The sequence below is a fragment of the Hibiscus syriacus genome, unplaced genomic scaffold (genome assembly GCF_006381635.1).
Source record: "Hibiscus syriacus cultivar Baekdansim isolate YM2019G1 unplaced genomic scaffold, ASM638163v2 tig00110954_pilon, whole genome shotgun sequence".
Lineage (NCBI taxonomy): Eukaryota > Viridiplantae > Streptophyta > Magnoliopsida > Malvales > Malvaceae > Hibiscus > Hibiscus syriacus.
This window is the reverse complement of record NW_024062931.1, coordinates 1,491,717-1,510,405: the sequence shown is the minus strand read 5'-3', so window position 1 is coordinate 1,510,405 and position 18,689 is coordinate 1,491,717. Positions and strand designations below refer to the sequence as shown.

Here is an 18,689-nt window from a genome sequence, read left to right as displayed (position 1 = left end):
GCTTCTTACAGGTTCACAATAGAATCAAATCATAAACAATGAGTTTAATGAATATCAAATAAATCAACTACACTTTTAAATCAAAAAAGTCATAGTCCTATGGCAAGTGTCAAAATTATTGACTAATTTAAGATGTATGTTGATTCTGGTAAGGTAAGGTCTCTCAGGTTGTTCCAACATATATGTCCCTTTGAGCTTTCTCTAACTTGAAGAAATGGTTGTTATGCTCATCTCATAGAGATACTTCTTGATTCCAGAATCTCAAGAACGTCTTTGGTATGTGTGGTGCTTCATCAAGAGCTTAAGATCGTCTCTTATGTCGTTGTTACACCATTCAATATTCGAGCCGTCTTTTCAGGTTTTCAACTCAAATCCTCCTTTGGTTTCAAGACGTTATTTAGAAATTTTACATCTTGAACCCCCTTTTATCATTTTTCATATCATACATTAAAGATTTTAAAAACTAATTTTTACAAATAAAAATCAATGCTGAGAGGCGGAATGAAATATGAAGATAGTCTCTTTTAATTAGAAAGTATGATTAGAATGGATTTTTCAGGTATGTAACGTAGGCCAAGGCTCATGGTTACGAAAGAAAGGGATAAAAAGGCCCAAACAAGTATTTAAGGGTAATTGAACCAAGTATCAATTCATTCTGATGCCTTTAATCTTGCATTGCTTGACTTGGATCTACTTTGCTACTCGTATTTCCTCATTTCTTTTTATGGATCCCTCTAGACTGTCAATTTTTGAGTTCATTTCTATTTTCTTATATTTCCAGTATTTCTTGCGCTTCTTGTTGAATATGAATCTTTGAACTAATTGCACTTGATTAACCTTGTAACTTGAGGCTCAATGAGTCACCCATCCTGATTCAATTTTTCTTCTTTTTTCTTCTTTTTCTTCTTTTTTTCTTTTTCACCTCTTTTTTCTTTTTCCTTTTTTTTTCCTTTTCTAATGAATGAGTATAGGACTTCAATTGCTTTGAGAACCTCCTTTTCTTCTTGTATTTTGGAAATTCTTTCGTCTTGTCTGGATTTGATCTTCAAGCACTTTGTATTTGACCTACCTTGTAGTTAAAAACTCTCTTCATTTAATGAAGATTTGCCTTCGTAATAAAACTAGATTGTCAATCTTTATTCCTGTGAGCATATATCCTTCTTCTTGCCCCCGAATATGGAGGGTGATTATTGGTTAGGGTTGAATCAGAAAAAATAATTCAGGATCAAATGGGGAAAACAAATGATATATATACATATATTTGAAAGGATAAATAAAACAATGTCGTTCGTCATCTCATACACAGAAGCCTTTGTAAAAAGAGGTATCCACAGGGGGATGAATATTCATAATTAACTTTATTTACATGAAAACGATATAATTAATGCATGATATAATTATTCAATCTCTTTTTTTTCTTCTTCTTGCTTTGAGCATTCCCCAATCACTTGAAATTTTCTTCAACAAATTAATCCATAATGCCTCATCTCGTCTCTTCTTGCAGGAAGATTCACGGATAATTGAAAGTTTGGTTCTTTTGAGGTCTTTTGGTTTATGATGGTTTTGTATTTGGAATGACAAATGTGTGACTTTTGAAGTCGTGTATGTGGTGAAATGTTATACACCAATCAAATCTACCCAAGAAGGTAAACATCTGGATTTGGTGTCTCAAAAACAGGTAGAGACATGACTTCAGAGTCTCAGATAAATGTATGGTCAAGATTTGGTTTTAGTAAGGGTCAAGTAATTGACATTGGATGGGATATGGAAGGTATAATTTTACCACTTGCCAAAGATCTATAATTCTTGAAAAAGAATATTTAATCTACTTGATACTAAAAAATTTCAAGATTAAAATTTAATTCCTTGCTCATAACCGTAAAAGCAACAAAAATTTATTTATCACAACAAGACAGAGAAAGGAACAAAAACATGTTCAAACAAGATGCTGAAAGTAGAAAGTACTACAGTGGTAGATAACAACTTCCACTTGTTTATTTTATCTTGCTCTATCATTCCTCAAATGTTGGGTGTGTACTTGGCCTATGATTTTCATCCTTATTTGCCCCCCCATTTCTTGATCATTTATTGTGTCAAGACTCTCTTGTCAACAAGCGTCTCTATTTCTTTTAACAATGACCAACAATTCCCTGTTGAATGCCCAGATATCCCCAAGTGAAAATTACAGAAGCTATTTTGATCATAGCAATGGGAATAAGGCTTTGGTGACACTTTCACCAATCTTGGTGTAATGTATTGACCTTTAACCAAATGAGGGTAAAGATATGAGATAGATTCTTGAAACACCTTCAGAGTTTTTCTCGATCGATATACTTTCACTTTCTGTGATCGTTCTGAACGACTAATTGCTCTTTTGTGATTGTGGGGGTTCTAGATGCTCATTTCAGCTATAATTGGGGTAGTATTCACTAGACTCCTTAAATTGCCCCTTGGGACCAAATCTTGAAGCTGTCTTGAATTACCATGCTCCCTAATAGGTTCTTGATCATCAGTTAATATCACTTCGAACTCATCATTATAATTCAGAACCTTATTCATAGTCTTCACAGCGGGATTCTCTAAGGGTTTCTCTCCATAGATCATATCATTCATCATGTCCATTAATTTGGTCATTTGTTCTTTTGAATCAGCCTGGAACTTTTTTGCATGATCAGACATTTCTTGTTGAATCTTAATAAATTGTTCTTGCAGTTTTTCGATTCTACCAACCCTTGCTAAAATTTCATTCATGGATCTTATCATTCTTTAGGAAGACCAAGTTAGCTCCAATTTGATTTTAGAAATTCTATCATGGAATCCTCCACGAATTATTCCCATGTTTTCATGATTAAATGTATGTAAAATAGTTTGAAACAAAATGTAATTATGCAAAGATGCAAATGCAAAAATGAAAATGTAAATACAAACGTAAAAGTGCAAAGATGCAAATGCAAATGCATGTATGAAAAGGTGCTACTCAAGAGTGATCATCTTAAAACAGATTTCATTGAACACAAAAGTTTTGGTGCATCAAACAAAACTTTACATATAGGGGAGAACTTTCAGTCCTAACTTCAACAAAACTTTACATATAGGGGATAATTTTCCCTCATAACTTCTCTAAAGCCAAGTTAGTTTCTATTCATACTCAAAAGTTGAGTTATCAGTCTGCTTCAATTCCTTGTAAAGTCAGCTTAGTCTATCAGCTTATGGGTCATATTACTTGTCTGGACTGCAGTTTCTTCCATGACATTCTCTTTTTCCTTCATCTTCTGTGTCCAAGAAGTTCTTGGACAAGATCTTCATATATGTTGCAGTTTTTTTTCAGTTTGGTGACCCCTTGTAACACCCTCAACCCGTATCCAACCCGAATATAAGTCTGAGGTGTCACATTGACTTTTCAAACTTTGACTCATGACAAAATTCAAAGAAAATTCAAAACTTTCATTAAAATAAAAGTTGTTTATTTACATAAATTTACCAAAATAACCAAAAATTGATCAGAGCCTATACAACTCACTCAATTAGTACATGCCAACTATATTCAGATTAACCATACACATTTAAATCATCTATTTTCTGATCTGAAACTTTGTAAGGAAAATGTTGACCTATCTTGCTCCTCTTATCTCTTTACTCTTCTCACTTCTGTAACGTACGCGTGAAACAATCACACGCTAAGTCGTTGACTTAGTGAGGCATAAACAATAATAAACTCTAACTCGTAATCATGCTTGAACAATTACTGCTATCACATCATACCCAAACATATATCCATTCATATATCAAATCCACACATGCATATAATTATCTTCTAATCTATCATTATCATTCATATTTCTATTCTCTTGTTTATATGATCTATTATGTTCATATCATATATCTTATAACATATACAATAATCATTAACACACATATATCATATCATATAATTCATATCACAAAACACATATATACATCATATATATTACATTCAATGTTATCTCTTGTTAGCCCATGTGCACCTGTGAGAACTGTAGATATGTGAGTCTATTGAGGTTGTGCACCACTATGTTGTCACCACAGCTCATATAAATGTCCCAAATGACCTATCCAGAGGTCACAAAGACCCCGATAACTATCCAGAGGTCATAAAGAACCTCGGCAACTGTCCATAGGTCCTAAAGAACCTAGGTAAACTGTCCATATGTTCCTTAGAACATAGGTATACTGTCCATATGTCTCGAAAGACATAGGTAAAACTGTCCATATGTTCCGTAGAACATAGGTAAACCCTCGAATCTTGGCATGCCAACTATACCCCTAGCTTTCATATCACATAACATGGGCATTATCATCTATAACATTTCATATCACTTGTTCTTTCTCTTCTATCACATACCACATGTATGTGTAACCATATATTTCATATCATATCACATGTATCACATATTGCATATTCATGTAATCATATAGATCATATCATATAGCTTATATCATTTCTCATATTCCTATATATATATAGTTCACTTTCACATATTACAATTTCCTTTTATCCTATTTTTCATATCATGTTTCTTATAACCACATATATCCTATAATTCTTTAGCTTATATCTTATATCACATGTTACACCTATGACTATATTCATGCATAAATAATAATCATATCACCCATATTAACATTCATAAAATCATGTAATCAAATATTGGGAGTAGACTCATCGCGAGTCTTTTCCCCACACATCATATACTAATGCATATGCACTCACCTTGGCCTCACTAAGTTCGATCCACTTTAATGATTTTTTTCTTTCGATCGAATCTTAACTTGATAATCGTTCCGGAACTTGTTCATGCTCGATATCTACATAATCATACATTGATACATATCAGTATCCAATTGATATATTCTAAACTATCACTCCAAAGGATAAAAACAAAGCTATTTTCAACTTTTAATCATGCATCGATGCACTACCCCATGTATCTATGCATCCCTAACGGGTGCATCGATGCACTATCTATGCATCGGAACATAAATCCCTTTCAAAGTTTATATTTTAGGGGATGCATCGATGCACTCCTTATGCATCGATGCACCAATCATTCGATGTTTCCATTTTAATGGGTGCATCGATGCACTCCCTGTGCATCGATACACACTGAATAATTTCTAGAGATTTACCCTTGATGCATCGGTGCACCTTGAATGTGCATCGATGCACATAGCTCAGAATTCAATTTTAATCCCAAAAATCTACTCAAATCAACTCAAATGCTTCATCTTTCATCCCCTATCATGTCTCAACTCACATACACATATTCAAACTCATTTCTAGTCATTAATCACCTCCTTAACATCAAAATCCTATTCTCCATATGTAATTAAAGAATTACACTAAATTTTCAACATGTTCCAAAATCAATTCTATTGCTTCTAACTTCTTAATTAAACCCTTGACAAGTCAAATTCATCCTTGGAACTTTAAAAACCTTTTTATAATAAAAGTTCATTAATAAACCCTTAATAAAAATTCCTTTATAATTCTCTCTCTTTGGTGTTTTAAACTTATATAAGCTTTCCTTAAGCTTATATAACCCCAAAGACTCAAATCCAAGTTAAAACTTTCAAGAAATCAACAGCTAAATCAAACTTACCTTTGCTTTTGGCTTCCACGTGAAGTAGAAGAAAAAAGGAAAAGAGAACTCTGGAGAATTCTCTCCCTTTCCACGTGTATTTATCCTTACCAATCCCATTTTTAATTCATTTCTTGGTCAATTGACCCTTTTGCCTTTTATTCCCTTTAATAATTACTAAATAACCTTCATCATATATATCCAATAATCATTAAACTATTTCATTATTCTACTTTAGTCACCAAATTCTGAAACTTTACAATTTGATCACTAACCCGGTATTGCGGATGTTACAAATCTCCCCTCCTTTTTAAGAAAATTTGTTCTCGAATTTTCACTGGACATCTTGATAGAAACATATCTTCTAAAGTTCTCATGTTGCTTCATTTAATTAATTTTTCTTGTCATCATCATATCTATATGATCAAAATACATAACCACATCCAGATTCATATTATATTTGATTAACTCAACTTTATCTTTCCTCCAGTCTTATAACTCTAGCACCTTTACTCTGACAGCTAGATAATAACTTCTGTTCAATCTAGGGCACAAGCCCTATTCTACTTATCATATACATCCTTTCTAATCGAAATTATCTCAAAATTCGCTTACTCAACTTATCAATTTCACCTCTATTCTCATACATCCTGAAATTTCTTTTGCTCAAACTCAATATTCTGACTTCCTTTGTCTTATAATTTGATCATCGATATACACATTCTCAAACTCTTCTTATCAATCCTCAGCTTTACTCAAATATACAAATCCTTATTTCCTTTACTATACCACATTATCATGTTCCAAATATATAATTGTATCCAAATCCATTTCATATTTGGTTATCATATCCTAACAATATCTTATAATCTTATAATTCCAGTACATTTTTATCACGTACTCTGGTTAGCCAACACTAACTCTTTTCATCTTAACTGCAAACCCTTATCATGTAAACACTCTTACTTATACACAATGCTATCCCTTCATTTCGAACTCATAAGCTCTGACTTTATACATTTTATACGATTGTCACTGATACACTCATCCTTGAACTCTTCTACCAATTATCACTGTATCATTTGATCTTTTAACGCTCTTATGGTGACACTTGTTCACTATATTCTATCTTATCCATGAAATAATAAAACTACTCCATATCGCTTTTCTGATTCAAAACTGTGAAAAACTTTCTATCATTATTCAGATATGATTTCAACTTTCTGAAATCAACCTTTAATCTTATAAGACACTTTATGAGGTTTCTGCTCTTCATACTGCATGGCCAGGGCAGGTGAATTGCTATCACCATTAGATTTGTCAACTATCGATTCACTTCGATAATTTCTATAATCAATTTCTACTATATCATACAAATCTTATTCTATTAGCAAGACAACATACTCCTTACTCTATCAGATCAGAAATTTTCACTTTGAGTTGGCATGTACATATTTTTAAACCTTATTTGACTTCGGTTTAAGCATAGAATCGGCTAAACCTTAGCTCTGATACCATTAAATGTAACACCCTCAACCCGTATCCGACCCGAATACGAGTCTGAGGTGTCACATTGACTTTTAAACTTTGACTCTTGACAAAATTCAAAGAAAATTCAAAACTTTCATTAAAATAAAAGTTGTTTATTTACATAAATTTACCAAAATAACCAAAATTCGATCAGAGCCTATACAACTCACTCAATTAGTACATGCCAACTATATTCAGATTAATCATACACATTTAAATCATCTTTTTCTGATCTGAAACTTTGTAAGGAAAATGCTGACCTGTCTTGCTCCTCTTAGCTCTTTACTCTTCTCACTTCTGTAACCTACGTGTGAAATAATCACACGTTAAGTCGTTGACTTAGTGAGGCATAAAACATATAATAAAGTCTAACTCGTAATCATGCTTGAAAAATTACTGCTATAACATCATACCCAAACATATATCCATTCATATATCAAATCCACACATGCATATAATTATCTTTTAATATATCATTATCATTCATATTTGTATTCTCTTGTTTATATGATCTATTATGTTCATATCATATATCTTATAACATATACAATAATTATTAACACACATATATCATATCATATAATTCATATCACAAAACACATATATATATCACATACATTACATTCAATGTTATCTCTTGTTAGCCCATGTGCACCTGTGAGAACTGTAGATATGTGAGTCTATTGAGGTTGTGCACCACTATGTTATCACCACAGCTCATATAAAGTCCCGAAGGACCTATCCAGAGGTCACAAAGACCACGGTAACTATCCATAGGTCATAAAGAACCTCGGCAACTGTCCATAGGTCCTAAAGAACCTAGGTAAACTGTCCATATGTTCCTTAGAACATATGTATACTTTTCATATATCTCGAAAGACATAGGTAAAACTGTCCATATATTCCGTAGAACATAGGTAAACCCTCGACTCTTGGCATGCCAACTATACCCCTAGCTCTCATATCACATAACATGGGCATTATCATCTATAACATTTCATATTACTTGTTCTTTCTCTTCTATCACATACCACATATATGTGTAACCATATATTTCATATCATATCACATGTATCATATATTGCATATTCATGTAATCATATAGATTATGTCATATAGCTTATATCATTTCTCATATTCCTATATATATATAGTTCACTTCCACATATTACAATTTCTTTTTCTCCTATTTTTCATATCATGTTTCTTATAACCACATATGTCTGTCTTATCTCATATCCTATAATTCTTTAGCTTATATCTTATATCACATGTTACACCTATGACTATATTCATGCATAAATAATAATCATATCATCCATTTTAACATTCATAAAATCATGTAATCAAATATTGGGAGTAGACTCATCGCGAGTCTTTTCCCCACACATCATATACTAATAGATATACACTCACCTTGGCCTCACTAAGTTTGATCCACTTTAATGATTTCTTTTCTTTCGATCGAATCTTAACTTGATAATCATTCCGGAACTTGTTCATGTTTGATATCTACATAATCATACATTGATACATATCAGTATCCAATTGATATATTCTAAACTATCACTACAAAAGATAAAAAGAAAGCTATTTTCAACTTTTAATAGAAGCATGCATCGATGCACTACCCCATGTATCGATGCATCCCTAGACGGGTGCATTGATGCACTATCTATGCATCGGTGCATAAATCTCATTCGATGTATTTTAGGGGATGCATCGATGCACTCCTTATGCATCGATGCACCAATCGCATTCGATGTTTCCATTTTAATGGGTGCATCGATGCACTCCCTGTGCATCGATACACACTGAATAATTTCTAGAGATTTACCCTTGATGCATTGGTGCACCTTGAATGTGCATCGATGCACATAGCTCAGAATTCAATTTTAATCCCGAAAATCTACTCAAATCAACTCAAATGCTTCATCTTTCATCCCCTATCATGTTCTCAACTCACATATACATATTCAAACTCATTTCTATTCATTAATCACCTCCTTAACATCAAAATCATATTCTCCATATGTAATTAAAGAATTACACTAAATTTTCAACATGTTCCAAAATCAATTATATTGCTTTAACTTCTTAATTAAACCCTTGACAAGTCAAATTCATCCTTGGAACTTCAAAAACCTTTTTATAATAAAAGTTTATTAATAAACCCTTAATAGAAATTCCTTTCTAACTCTCTCTTCGGTGTTTTAAATTAAGCTTATATAACCCCCAAAGACTCAAATCCAAGTTAAAACTTTCAAGAAATCAACAGCTAAATCAAACTTACCTTTGCTTTTGGCTTCCACGTGAAGAAGAAGAAAAAAGGAAAAGAGAACTCTGGAGAATTCTCTCCCTTTCCACGTGTATTTATCCTTACCAATCCCATTTTTAATTCATTTCTTGGTCAATTGACCCTTTTTCCCTTTATTTCCTTTAATAATTACTAAATAACCTTCATCATATATATCCAATAATCATTGAACTATTTCATTCTTCTACTTTAGTCACCAAATTCTGAAACTTTACAATTTGGTCACTAACCCGGTATTGCGAATTTTACACCCCTGTTATCCACTCTTCTGGGGTACTTCATATGCCATAATTTCGAAAGGCTTGACTGATCTTTTGGAAATTTTCCTGCATGGTTTCCATTTCTGTGCTCAATTTCTTGTTTTGATCCTTCAAATAACATGCTTGAGCTTCATAAAAACCTCCTTTATTCTGAATACCCTGACTGATACTCTTACCGTAGAATGATTTTGGTATCAATCTAACAGGATCTTTGTGTAATACTTTTGGTATTAATATAACAGGATCTTTGTGTGCATAACTCTCTTCTATCCTCAGAGTTCCCTCAGGATGTCATTTCTTGGCTGCGTTATATTTTACTTGATCATAAAACTTTTTTATCCATTTATGAAAACTTTTCAATTTGATGAACACTCTTTCGAATCAACACCTTCTGGTTATGCCATGATCATGCAATTAAAACAAAAGAAATCAATATAAACAAATTAGAGCAAAATAAAATGTAAAAAATAAAAAATAATAAAATATAAATAAAATGGTTAGTACCAATTAATAAAAAGAAAAGATTTTATTTATCATGGTATAAACCTCATGCTTTCTAGTTCCATGCTTTGTTGGAAAAAATTAACCTAACCGCATGATTTCTAGTTCGCATGTATTTATTCAGAGAAAAAAATAATAAATTAAATAAATTAAAAGCTAGAGCTTATTTCTCCTTTGTGTACACCTATGGACTGGGTTTTAGCATTGTCTTAGATCAAGAGAATTTCTAAGGTTTAATATATGCAAGGTTATGGTTCTATGAGTAAAGGTACTCGAATTGTCCTTGTTGGTGCCCCATAGGCTGTCAAACTCTCAATCCTAGTCCATTACAGACTTAAGCGGATCGAGTTCAATTCGAGGGGACACATTTCCCTATGTCTGACACGGAGAATAAATTCTCATGAATACATAGAGCATATGAACCCCGAAAGCTACTTGCTAGATCTGACACGGAGAATAAATTCTCTCGAAGACGTCGCTTTCACTCCCACTTAAAAGGGAAAAATCTCAAGTATAGAGATTATGTTTATGCAATGTACGTGTTGTGTATGAGGAGAAATATTCAAACCTTTGACAAACAAATAAAAAATGAAATTTAATATATGAAAATAAAAAAACATTAAAAAAAGAATATATAATAAATATTATGAAAATCATAAGTAATAAAAAATTTGAAAGAAAAGAATTATAAATTAAATAAACATGAATTTTTAATTTCTAATTGATAGAGACAATTTATAATTGATTTTAAAGCTTGACGTAACTGGTTTTCGCCTGAGTACGAATTTTTTACTTGGCGGGAAAAGTGATGTGAATAAATAAATGATTTTGATTTTAAAAATATTTTGGGAGTCGCCATTGACCTTTTTGGGTTAGGTAGGTCAAATACCTAAAAACAATCTTTTAAAATAGTTTTTAAGAAAACATAATTTAAAAGATAAACTGATATGCGTATAACCAAAAAATTTTAGTAAGGGATTCGTGGTCGGTTACGTTTAGGGAATGACTAGCACCCCTATAACGCCTAAAATTGGTACCCATTAATTATAAATTGTCTCTATTATTAGAAATTTAAGAATTCAAAAATATATTTAATTCATAATCATGTTATTTCAAATTTATTACTATAATTTTAAGAAAATATATTAAATTTTATATCTTTAATATATATATATATATATATATATATATATATATTAGGTTTTATAAGATATTTATTTACTTAGAAATATCAGAAAATGACATCTAGTTGCTTTAAGACAACCCCTTTATTAATATTAAAAAATAAATAAATATTAAAAACATGATTAAAATAATTTATATAATATATATATTTTTTATAAGCATGATATTTATTATTTTTAAAATAACAGAATAGGACATCTAGTTATTTTAAGACTGCTATTTCTTAATATTTAAAAATAAATAAATATTATCAATTTATAAAATTAATCAAATAATATATATTAATATGACTAAACTGAAATAATAATAAAATAATAATTAAACTTATTGAATTAAACTTATTGAAATTTAAAGAATAAAATTAAATTAAAATATAACTAAACAGTGACTAAAATAAACATATATAAAATTCGAACATCAAATTAAAACAAAATAAAGCATGCTTTTCAGGATTACAATATTAATTAATAAAATTACAATGGCTAAATCAGTTATTCGCCCTAAAATATATATAATTATGTTAAGGATTAAATTATAATAAACTAAAATTTGAATATCAAATTATAATAAATAAAAACATGCTTTAAGGATCAAATTGCAAAGTTTTAAAATTACAATGGCTTCGAGAATAGTTAAATCATATGTGAAATTACATCAAGGCCCTCACCAAAACTACGTCGTTTTGGTGAGGGTATTTATACCCTAATCCAGACGGCCTTAAGTCCAATTTTTTCATTTCATTTCATTTCTTCTCATTCTCTCTCTAATTTACATAAAAATGAAGATGTATGCCACCATTGACCCCACCGCCGGCCACCACCTCCGATGGCCGGAAAATACTAATTTACATCAAAATGAAACCCCGATCTCCCTAAGGCCGAATCCAGCCTTAGTTTCCCCTAAAAAACTCCTAATCATAGTAGATATAGAGAAATACCTTCGGGTATTTCGAATATTTCAGAAGCACGTGTCGGTGTGTAGGATCTCTGGTCACTGTGTGGCTTCTCTAGTAAGCTTCTCTCGTTTTTTTCATAAGAATGGCCCTCAGTGAGTCACCAAACCTCTAGTGGTGATTCATAATAGGGCCTCGACGTGGGCGGTGACACGTCGCTTCTGGAAGCTTCGTCGGCGAGGTGGCGTGGCAGTGAAGCGTCGGTAGGGCTGGTTGGCAGCAGAGGCGGCGGTCGCGTGGTCCCTAGGGTATCATAACCCTAGGGTTTCTTGTTGGAGAGCTTTGGACCGTTGGATCTTGCCAAATCCAACGGCTGATGGTGGATGACGGCTGGAGAAGATGTTGTAACCTTAGGAGGGTTTTCTGGATCGGGTCAGGTATTTGGATCGGGTTGTAATTGGGTCTGGGCCTGGAATATTATTTGTAATTATTTATTATTTAATAATAATAATATAATAAAATATTTATAATAAATAAAAATAAAAATAAAAATAAAAATAAATGAATGAATGAAAAAACTAGTGTCTTCATAAGCTTTTTTTCTGGGTTTTTGTTGAACTTCATCTTTTTTGTGGATTTTCTTGAGAAAAAAAGGGGGAAAAAATATCGACAATTCGACCATGAATCTTCTTTGTACAGAGAACACAAGTTGTTGCTTTGATGGTGATCTTGATTTCAATGCAGTGGATGAGTTGGGGGTTTACTATTTTATAACTAGTTTTTTTCTTCGTTTGGTTGTCAAGAAAATCATGAAAAAGGAGATGAAGATGAGGAGGAATAAGAGGGAAAATAATGAGAAAATTTGAGTTTAGTCCATAGGTAAATAAGCAAAACGACATCATTTTGAGCACTAAACAGAAACATCAAAATGACGTCGTTTAGATGTGGCATCCACGTCAGCGACTTCACGACATGTCATTGCCATGTCATTGTCTCGTTAAACCATTAACGGTTGAGTGACATAATTGCACTTAAACATAAACGATAGTACTGAAATTGTCAAAATTAAAACGTTTATGATATAAACGAGTCATGCTTAAGTGTTGGTGGTATTTAAAGTAGTTAATCCTAACAAAAAGTTAATTCGTAGTTCTATTAACAAAAACTTAATTACCACATTGCACAAATACCGAAATTAATTACCAAAAGTTATATTTACCCAATCACACTCCTGACCGAACGTTTACGTGGCAACTCCTGATTCGCTCTGAAACGATGTGGAAACAAATCGAACCGTACCTAATCCTAGCTCTACTGTACACAATATTTAAGTCCACTATCGCCGAAATATCTATAGTGAAACGAGGTGTCTGCTTTTGATTTTCTCTTAGCTTTCCCTTTCTGGAAGTCGAAGAGTTGTTTTGCATCTCTGTCTCTCCCTCTCTCTCTGTTATATTTTTTTTTACATGGCATCTCAGGCCAGCCTCCTCCTTCAGAAACAGCTCAAAGGTACTATTTTGTTCCATCGTTTTCAATTTAATGAGTACATATAATATATGAGTTCCTTTTGTGGGGTTTTGGTAAGATTTTTTTAATCGGGTTCCGAGTGATCTTTTTGCAGATCTTTGCAAGAATCCGGTTGATGGGTTCTCAGCTGGGTTGGTTGATGAGAGCAATATCTTTGAATGGAGTATTACAATTATTGGACCTCCTGATACTCTCTAGTAAATTCCTTTTTTTTCTTTTTCTCGGTAAAGTTTGTTACTTTAATTGAAATATAGTGTTTCTAGTGGATTCTTTAACGTGGGTTTTGTTTTTTTGACATTTGACGTTTGAATGAAGTGTTACAATTATTGGACCTTCCTGTTGCTTATTGTCCGTTTATTATTATTGTTCTTTAGTAATCTTGACATTGAATTGAGCTCCGTTGATTTTGTTTTTCAGTATTGCTAATCTCTCATCTGGGGGACTTGTTTTCTGATTTGTACTTTTAATGTTGCTTAACATAAATGTTTAATTTTTTTAGTGAAGGGGGATTTTTCAATGCCATTATGAGTTTTCCACATAATTATCCAAACAGCCCTCCAACGGTGAAATTTACATCAGAGATTTGGCATCCTAATGGTATACCTTTTGTTCACTCGATTTCTTACTTGCCTTTATATGATGCAAGAATTAGTTCCATCTTTATGTGTATTGCAGTTTATACTCACGGGAATGTCTGCATATCAATTCTTCATCCTCCCGGTGATGATCCAAATGGCTATGAGCTTGCAAGTGAGCGCTGGATGCCAGTCCATACTGTATGTTTATGAAGTGTAATATGTTTTTGAAATTTCTTTTGTTTATGCCACTTCATGTGCTAATAACATTCATATTCATTGTAAGAGATATATGTGCAAGTAGAAACAAAAGTTCTATATGAATCTGAATGTTGATACTAAATGATCTATTCTTACTAGAGTGAAGGTTAAAAATGATGTATTTTGTTGTATAAGTGGGTTGGAAGGAGTTCACCAATGTGATAGGATATTTTATGACCATAAGATACTTCTCAATCTTGACGGGTAAATTATAGGGGATGGTAGATGGTTAATTTTGATTGCATCGATTTATCAGATAATTAAGAAATCAACAGGTAAGATTAATGCGGTATTGGATAAATGTGAATGAATCAAGAAAAATATGTTGAGTTTAATCTTCTTTCAACAGGTGTTAGGCTAAATCTATGTGTGGATCAAAAATAATAATAACCCGAGTGCAATGAATTAAGAACTCAGTTGTAAATTGTGTGAGTACCTTAAATCCCCCATAAGGATGACATGGAGAAAAAAATTCATGTACATTAACGTAATTGGTTTCAGATAAAGGCTTAGTTTGGTTGAGGTGTCATTAAAACCTTTTGTTTTGGAAATTATTGTTTTTCGCCGTCTTGAAAAAATCATTTGCTATTTGGCAGGTTGAAAGTATTGTTTTGAGTATCATATCAATGCTTTCCAGCCCTAATGACGAATCTCCTGCAAATGTTGAAGCTGCAGTAAGTGATTGTTTCGATTCATATTTCCCTTCCGGTGCAACTTTGTCGTTTGTTATATGAACTAAACCGCGACTTCTTTGCGTATATTCACAGAAAGAATGGAGAGAGAAGAGAGACGAATTCAGGAAGAAAGTAGGCCGTTGCGTAAGACGGTCACAAGAAATGTTATGATCCTTTTTTTTCTTCTCTACAATGTGTGTACCCTGGGAATGCCTTCAATTGATTGTGTGGGGGATATGGCGCAAGTGTCCTTGTAGAATGCCATCTGAAATTCCCATACTTTACCCCTTTCTTCAGTGAAATTCTCCGTTTCAGCTTTTGGTTGGAGTAATTGTAATAACTCTCGTATTCAAACGTTATTGTGATATAATATTTGTCAACATTAGCAGTAAAGACTAGCTAATAAAAGTCCATGAATTTGCCAATATCACTAACTAATGAACCGCTCCCCCATTTGACTATTTACATAAATACGTCCACGTGTCACATAGCTGAGCCGTCTTTGGCCTAATATCCCTACACAACGCCACCAATCACTTCCACTTCGTCTCCTTCGCTTGCAATAAAATAAATAAATTGCCGTAAAAGACGAGAAAAGCAGTCACTTTGATCTTATTAATTGACAATGTGGAAATTCTCATGGATTTCTCAATTTTGTTTTCCATGGAAGAGAAAAAAGGTTATAAGGGAAATTCACTAGTTTCCAGGAGTAGTTACAGGCAAATAACTGGCGTAAGGAATCGTGGAAATGTTAAGGATGCAACTGGTCATGCTGCAATATTTTTAGTCAAAGTTGTTGTATTAGAAACGGTTAGAAGGGTCTCAAAGGCCAAGTGTCCCTCTGGTATTGTTCCAAACATTGTCAAGACAGGTATCGGTGCTTTCGATTGCGACATCACTTTCTGATCAAGAAGATTTAGCTGGTGAAGCAACTAATAGTGGTTCTCTGGTGAATCCAGAATTGCATTCTGTCGAACCCCTTTTGCAGCCGGCCTTGGATGCAAGGTAAGTAGGTAAATTCAAGCATATCAAGTTCTTATTTTTAGGACTTTTATGTTGTCTTACATGAATGTCAATCATGAAAGGAAGCTATAGTAGCCTCATTGTAAAATGATGTCTATTCATGGTCTGATCTCAGGAGCTTTTGTTAACTTTTAAGTAACTGATGCTGCAGAGTGATAAGTGGGGTTTGACTGAACGTAAAAGTGAACTATTTATAAGGGTAAATTCTATCTGGTCTAAACATAAATGATGAAAATTCCTGAACATAAAGAATTATTAGTAACTAATATTGTGTGTTTGATTGGTTCTGTTGTTCAGATGTGGTTCATATATATCTATTTCAATTCTGATGGGGTTTTTTTTCTCTCATGAGGCATTCTTTCTGGTTTGCATGTGTTCAAATAGGACCAAAGAAAATGCATCACCTATTAGGTTGAATATGATTAGACCAGGCTTCCCACTTGAATATTCTGGGTTTGCATGTTTCAAGCATTTTGGAGTTCAAGTTGACTAGCAAGTGGCACCTTACATGCATTTGTATGTTACTCCTATTAGGAACTTGAGTATGTCACCCCTATTAGGAACTTGAGTATGTCACCAGTGATAAGCTTTGTTTTGTTTACTGACTTCTTAATTCTGTGTAAAAATCAGTGATGAAGCTTCCCAAAATCTAGAGTGTGAAAACTAGTTGGAAAACTCCACAAGAAATTGGAAAGTCAAGGAATTAGTTTACCAGAGAGGTTAGTAAACATGAGTTATAAACTTCTTCCATTAGTATAGTTAATAGTTCGTCATCAGTTTGTTTACTTTCTCTGCTTTTATTCATTACTAATAATTGATGATGAACTTTAGTGTTGTTCATTTTTTAATTGCTTGGTTCTTTTATTGCAGCAGACCATGACATTGTAGTGTTTATGCAGAATCAGAAATGAATATCTCCGTAGATTTTATACAGCTGCAAAGGGTGACTTTGTAGTTTTTATATCATCAATTAAAAAGACAATCAGATGGAGGGAGACATATATTCTTTCTCAAGAAGAGCTTGAGACATGGGAGAACATGGTATTCTGGCACGGGTATGATCTCATGCAACGACCTTGCCTCGTTGTACGGCTTGGGCTGGCTTGCTTCCACGTGCCATCCCATGACAGACCTCATTTTGCTCAGGCAGTCAGTATGTTTTTAGCACCTGGAATACCATTTACCTTTCCATTTTCCTACCTTTTGAAATTTAATGAGACTTCTATTGGTTTCACCTTTAATTTCTCTGTTTAATATGAGTTGGTGAAAGCTTTTTCCATCTGAAATAGCCAGCTGGATTATCCAAAACAGATGTCAATGAAACCTTGTTATCATCCTGGATCACATCCACTACGAAATTTTTATGTACCGTTACAATGCTTTCTTTTCCTCTTGGTTTGCTAAGCGACTTTTTCATGAACTCAAAATTCGACATTTTTAAAAGACAAACAGAGAAAAATATATCTTCCTAATATCACTACAGGTTATTAGCTTTTGTGTATGATGTTATGATAAAGAGAAATGGTTGTTGATGCAATATCTCAAGTCGAACATGGAGTCATGCATTTAGTCAGCCTTGAAAATCCTGAAGTTACAGTTTTAGTGGACAGTGAAGGATTATCTCTTCAGAATTCTCATGCAAATAATGAGATCATGTTCTTCCCTCTTGCAAGACCACTACCCCAACTGCCTTGGCTGTTTGTTTGTTATACGGCTTCCTCCGGTTGTTCGTTTTGTTTCTCAGACTTTTATTCAGGTTAACTCTCATTCTTTGACTAATATATACTAAGGGTTAACTTATTTTTTGGGGCCAATTTGTGGATTTTCTCAGGTTTGGAAACCAGTTACTGGGAATAAGTTAAAGATTGGAGGAGAAATGTACCGCGAAGTTCTCCTGGAGAATCTTCGGACACTGCCATCATATCTTGGTGGAGATTGTAGGTGCACAAAATGTTTAAGTATTTTCCATGACATGAAGCGTCCTAGCGCAGAACAGTTCAACACGATACATACAAGTGATGTTAGTGACAGTGAGGATCTATCCACCCTTGATCTAATTTATCAGGATGATATTGACCAGAAAAGGGGCTGTGACCAGGTATTGAGAACTGCCATAATAGGCCTGCTCATGTTGTGGGTTCTTATAGCTTTCTTGGAAGTATTATATGATCCAGAAAACCCTTTCTTTCCATCTCAATGAAAGAGATGCCTTTTATTAGAAACCACCCAGTTCTTTCCTTGTTAAAGGCCAAGTATTTTGACATTATTTGAGAGTGTCCATTGTCCCAATTGTGTTTAAATCCTTCTGTCCAGAAATTGATGCAGT

The 18,689-nt window shown here is 33.2% G+C and overlaps 1 protein-coding gene and 1 pseudogene across 1 annotated transcript; both read left to right on the top strand.

Moving 5' to 3' along the window:
- The first annotated feature begins 13,676 nt into the window (after positions 1-13,676).
- On the top strand, positions 13,677-15,715 carry LOC120148134 (ubiquitin-conjugating enzyme E2 7-like). Its single transcript, XM_039161318.1, has 6 exons — positions 13,677-13,812; positions 13,925-14,027; positions 14,330-14,427; positions 14,506-14,606; positions 15,263-15,340; positions 15,434-15,715. The coding sequence occupies exons 1-6, from the start codon at positions 13,770-13,772 to the stop codon at positions 15,509-15,511; spliced, it is 501 nt and encodes a 166-aa protein (XP_039017249.1). The 5' UTR covers positions 13,677-13,769; the 3' UTR covers positions 15,512-15,715.
- A 288-nt stretch (positions 15,716-16,003) lies between these two features.
- On the top strand, positions 16,004-18,588 carry LOC120148165 (annotated as a pseudogene).
- Positions 18,589-18,689: the final 101 nt, after the last annotated feature.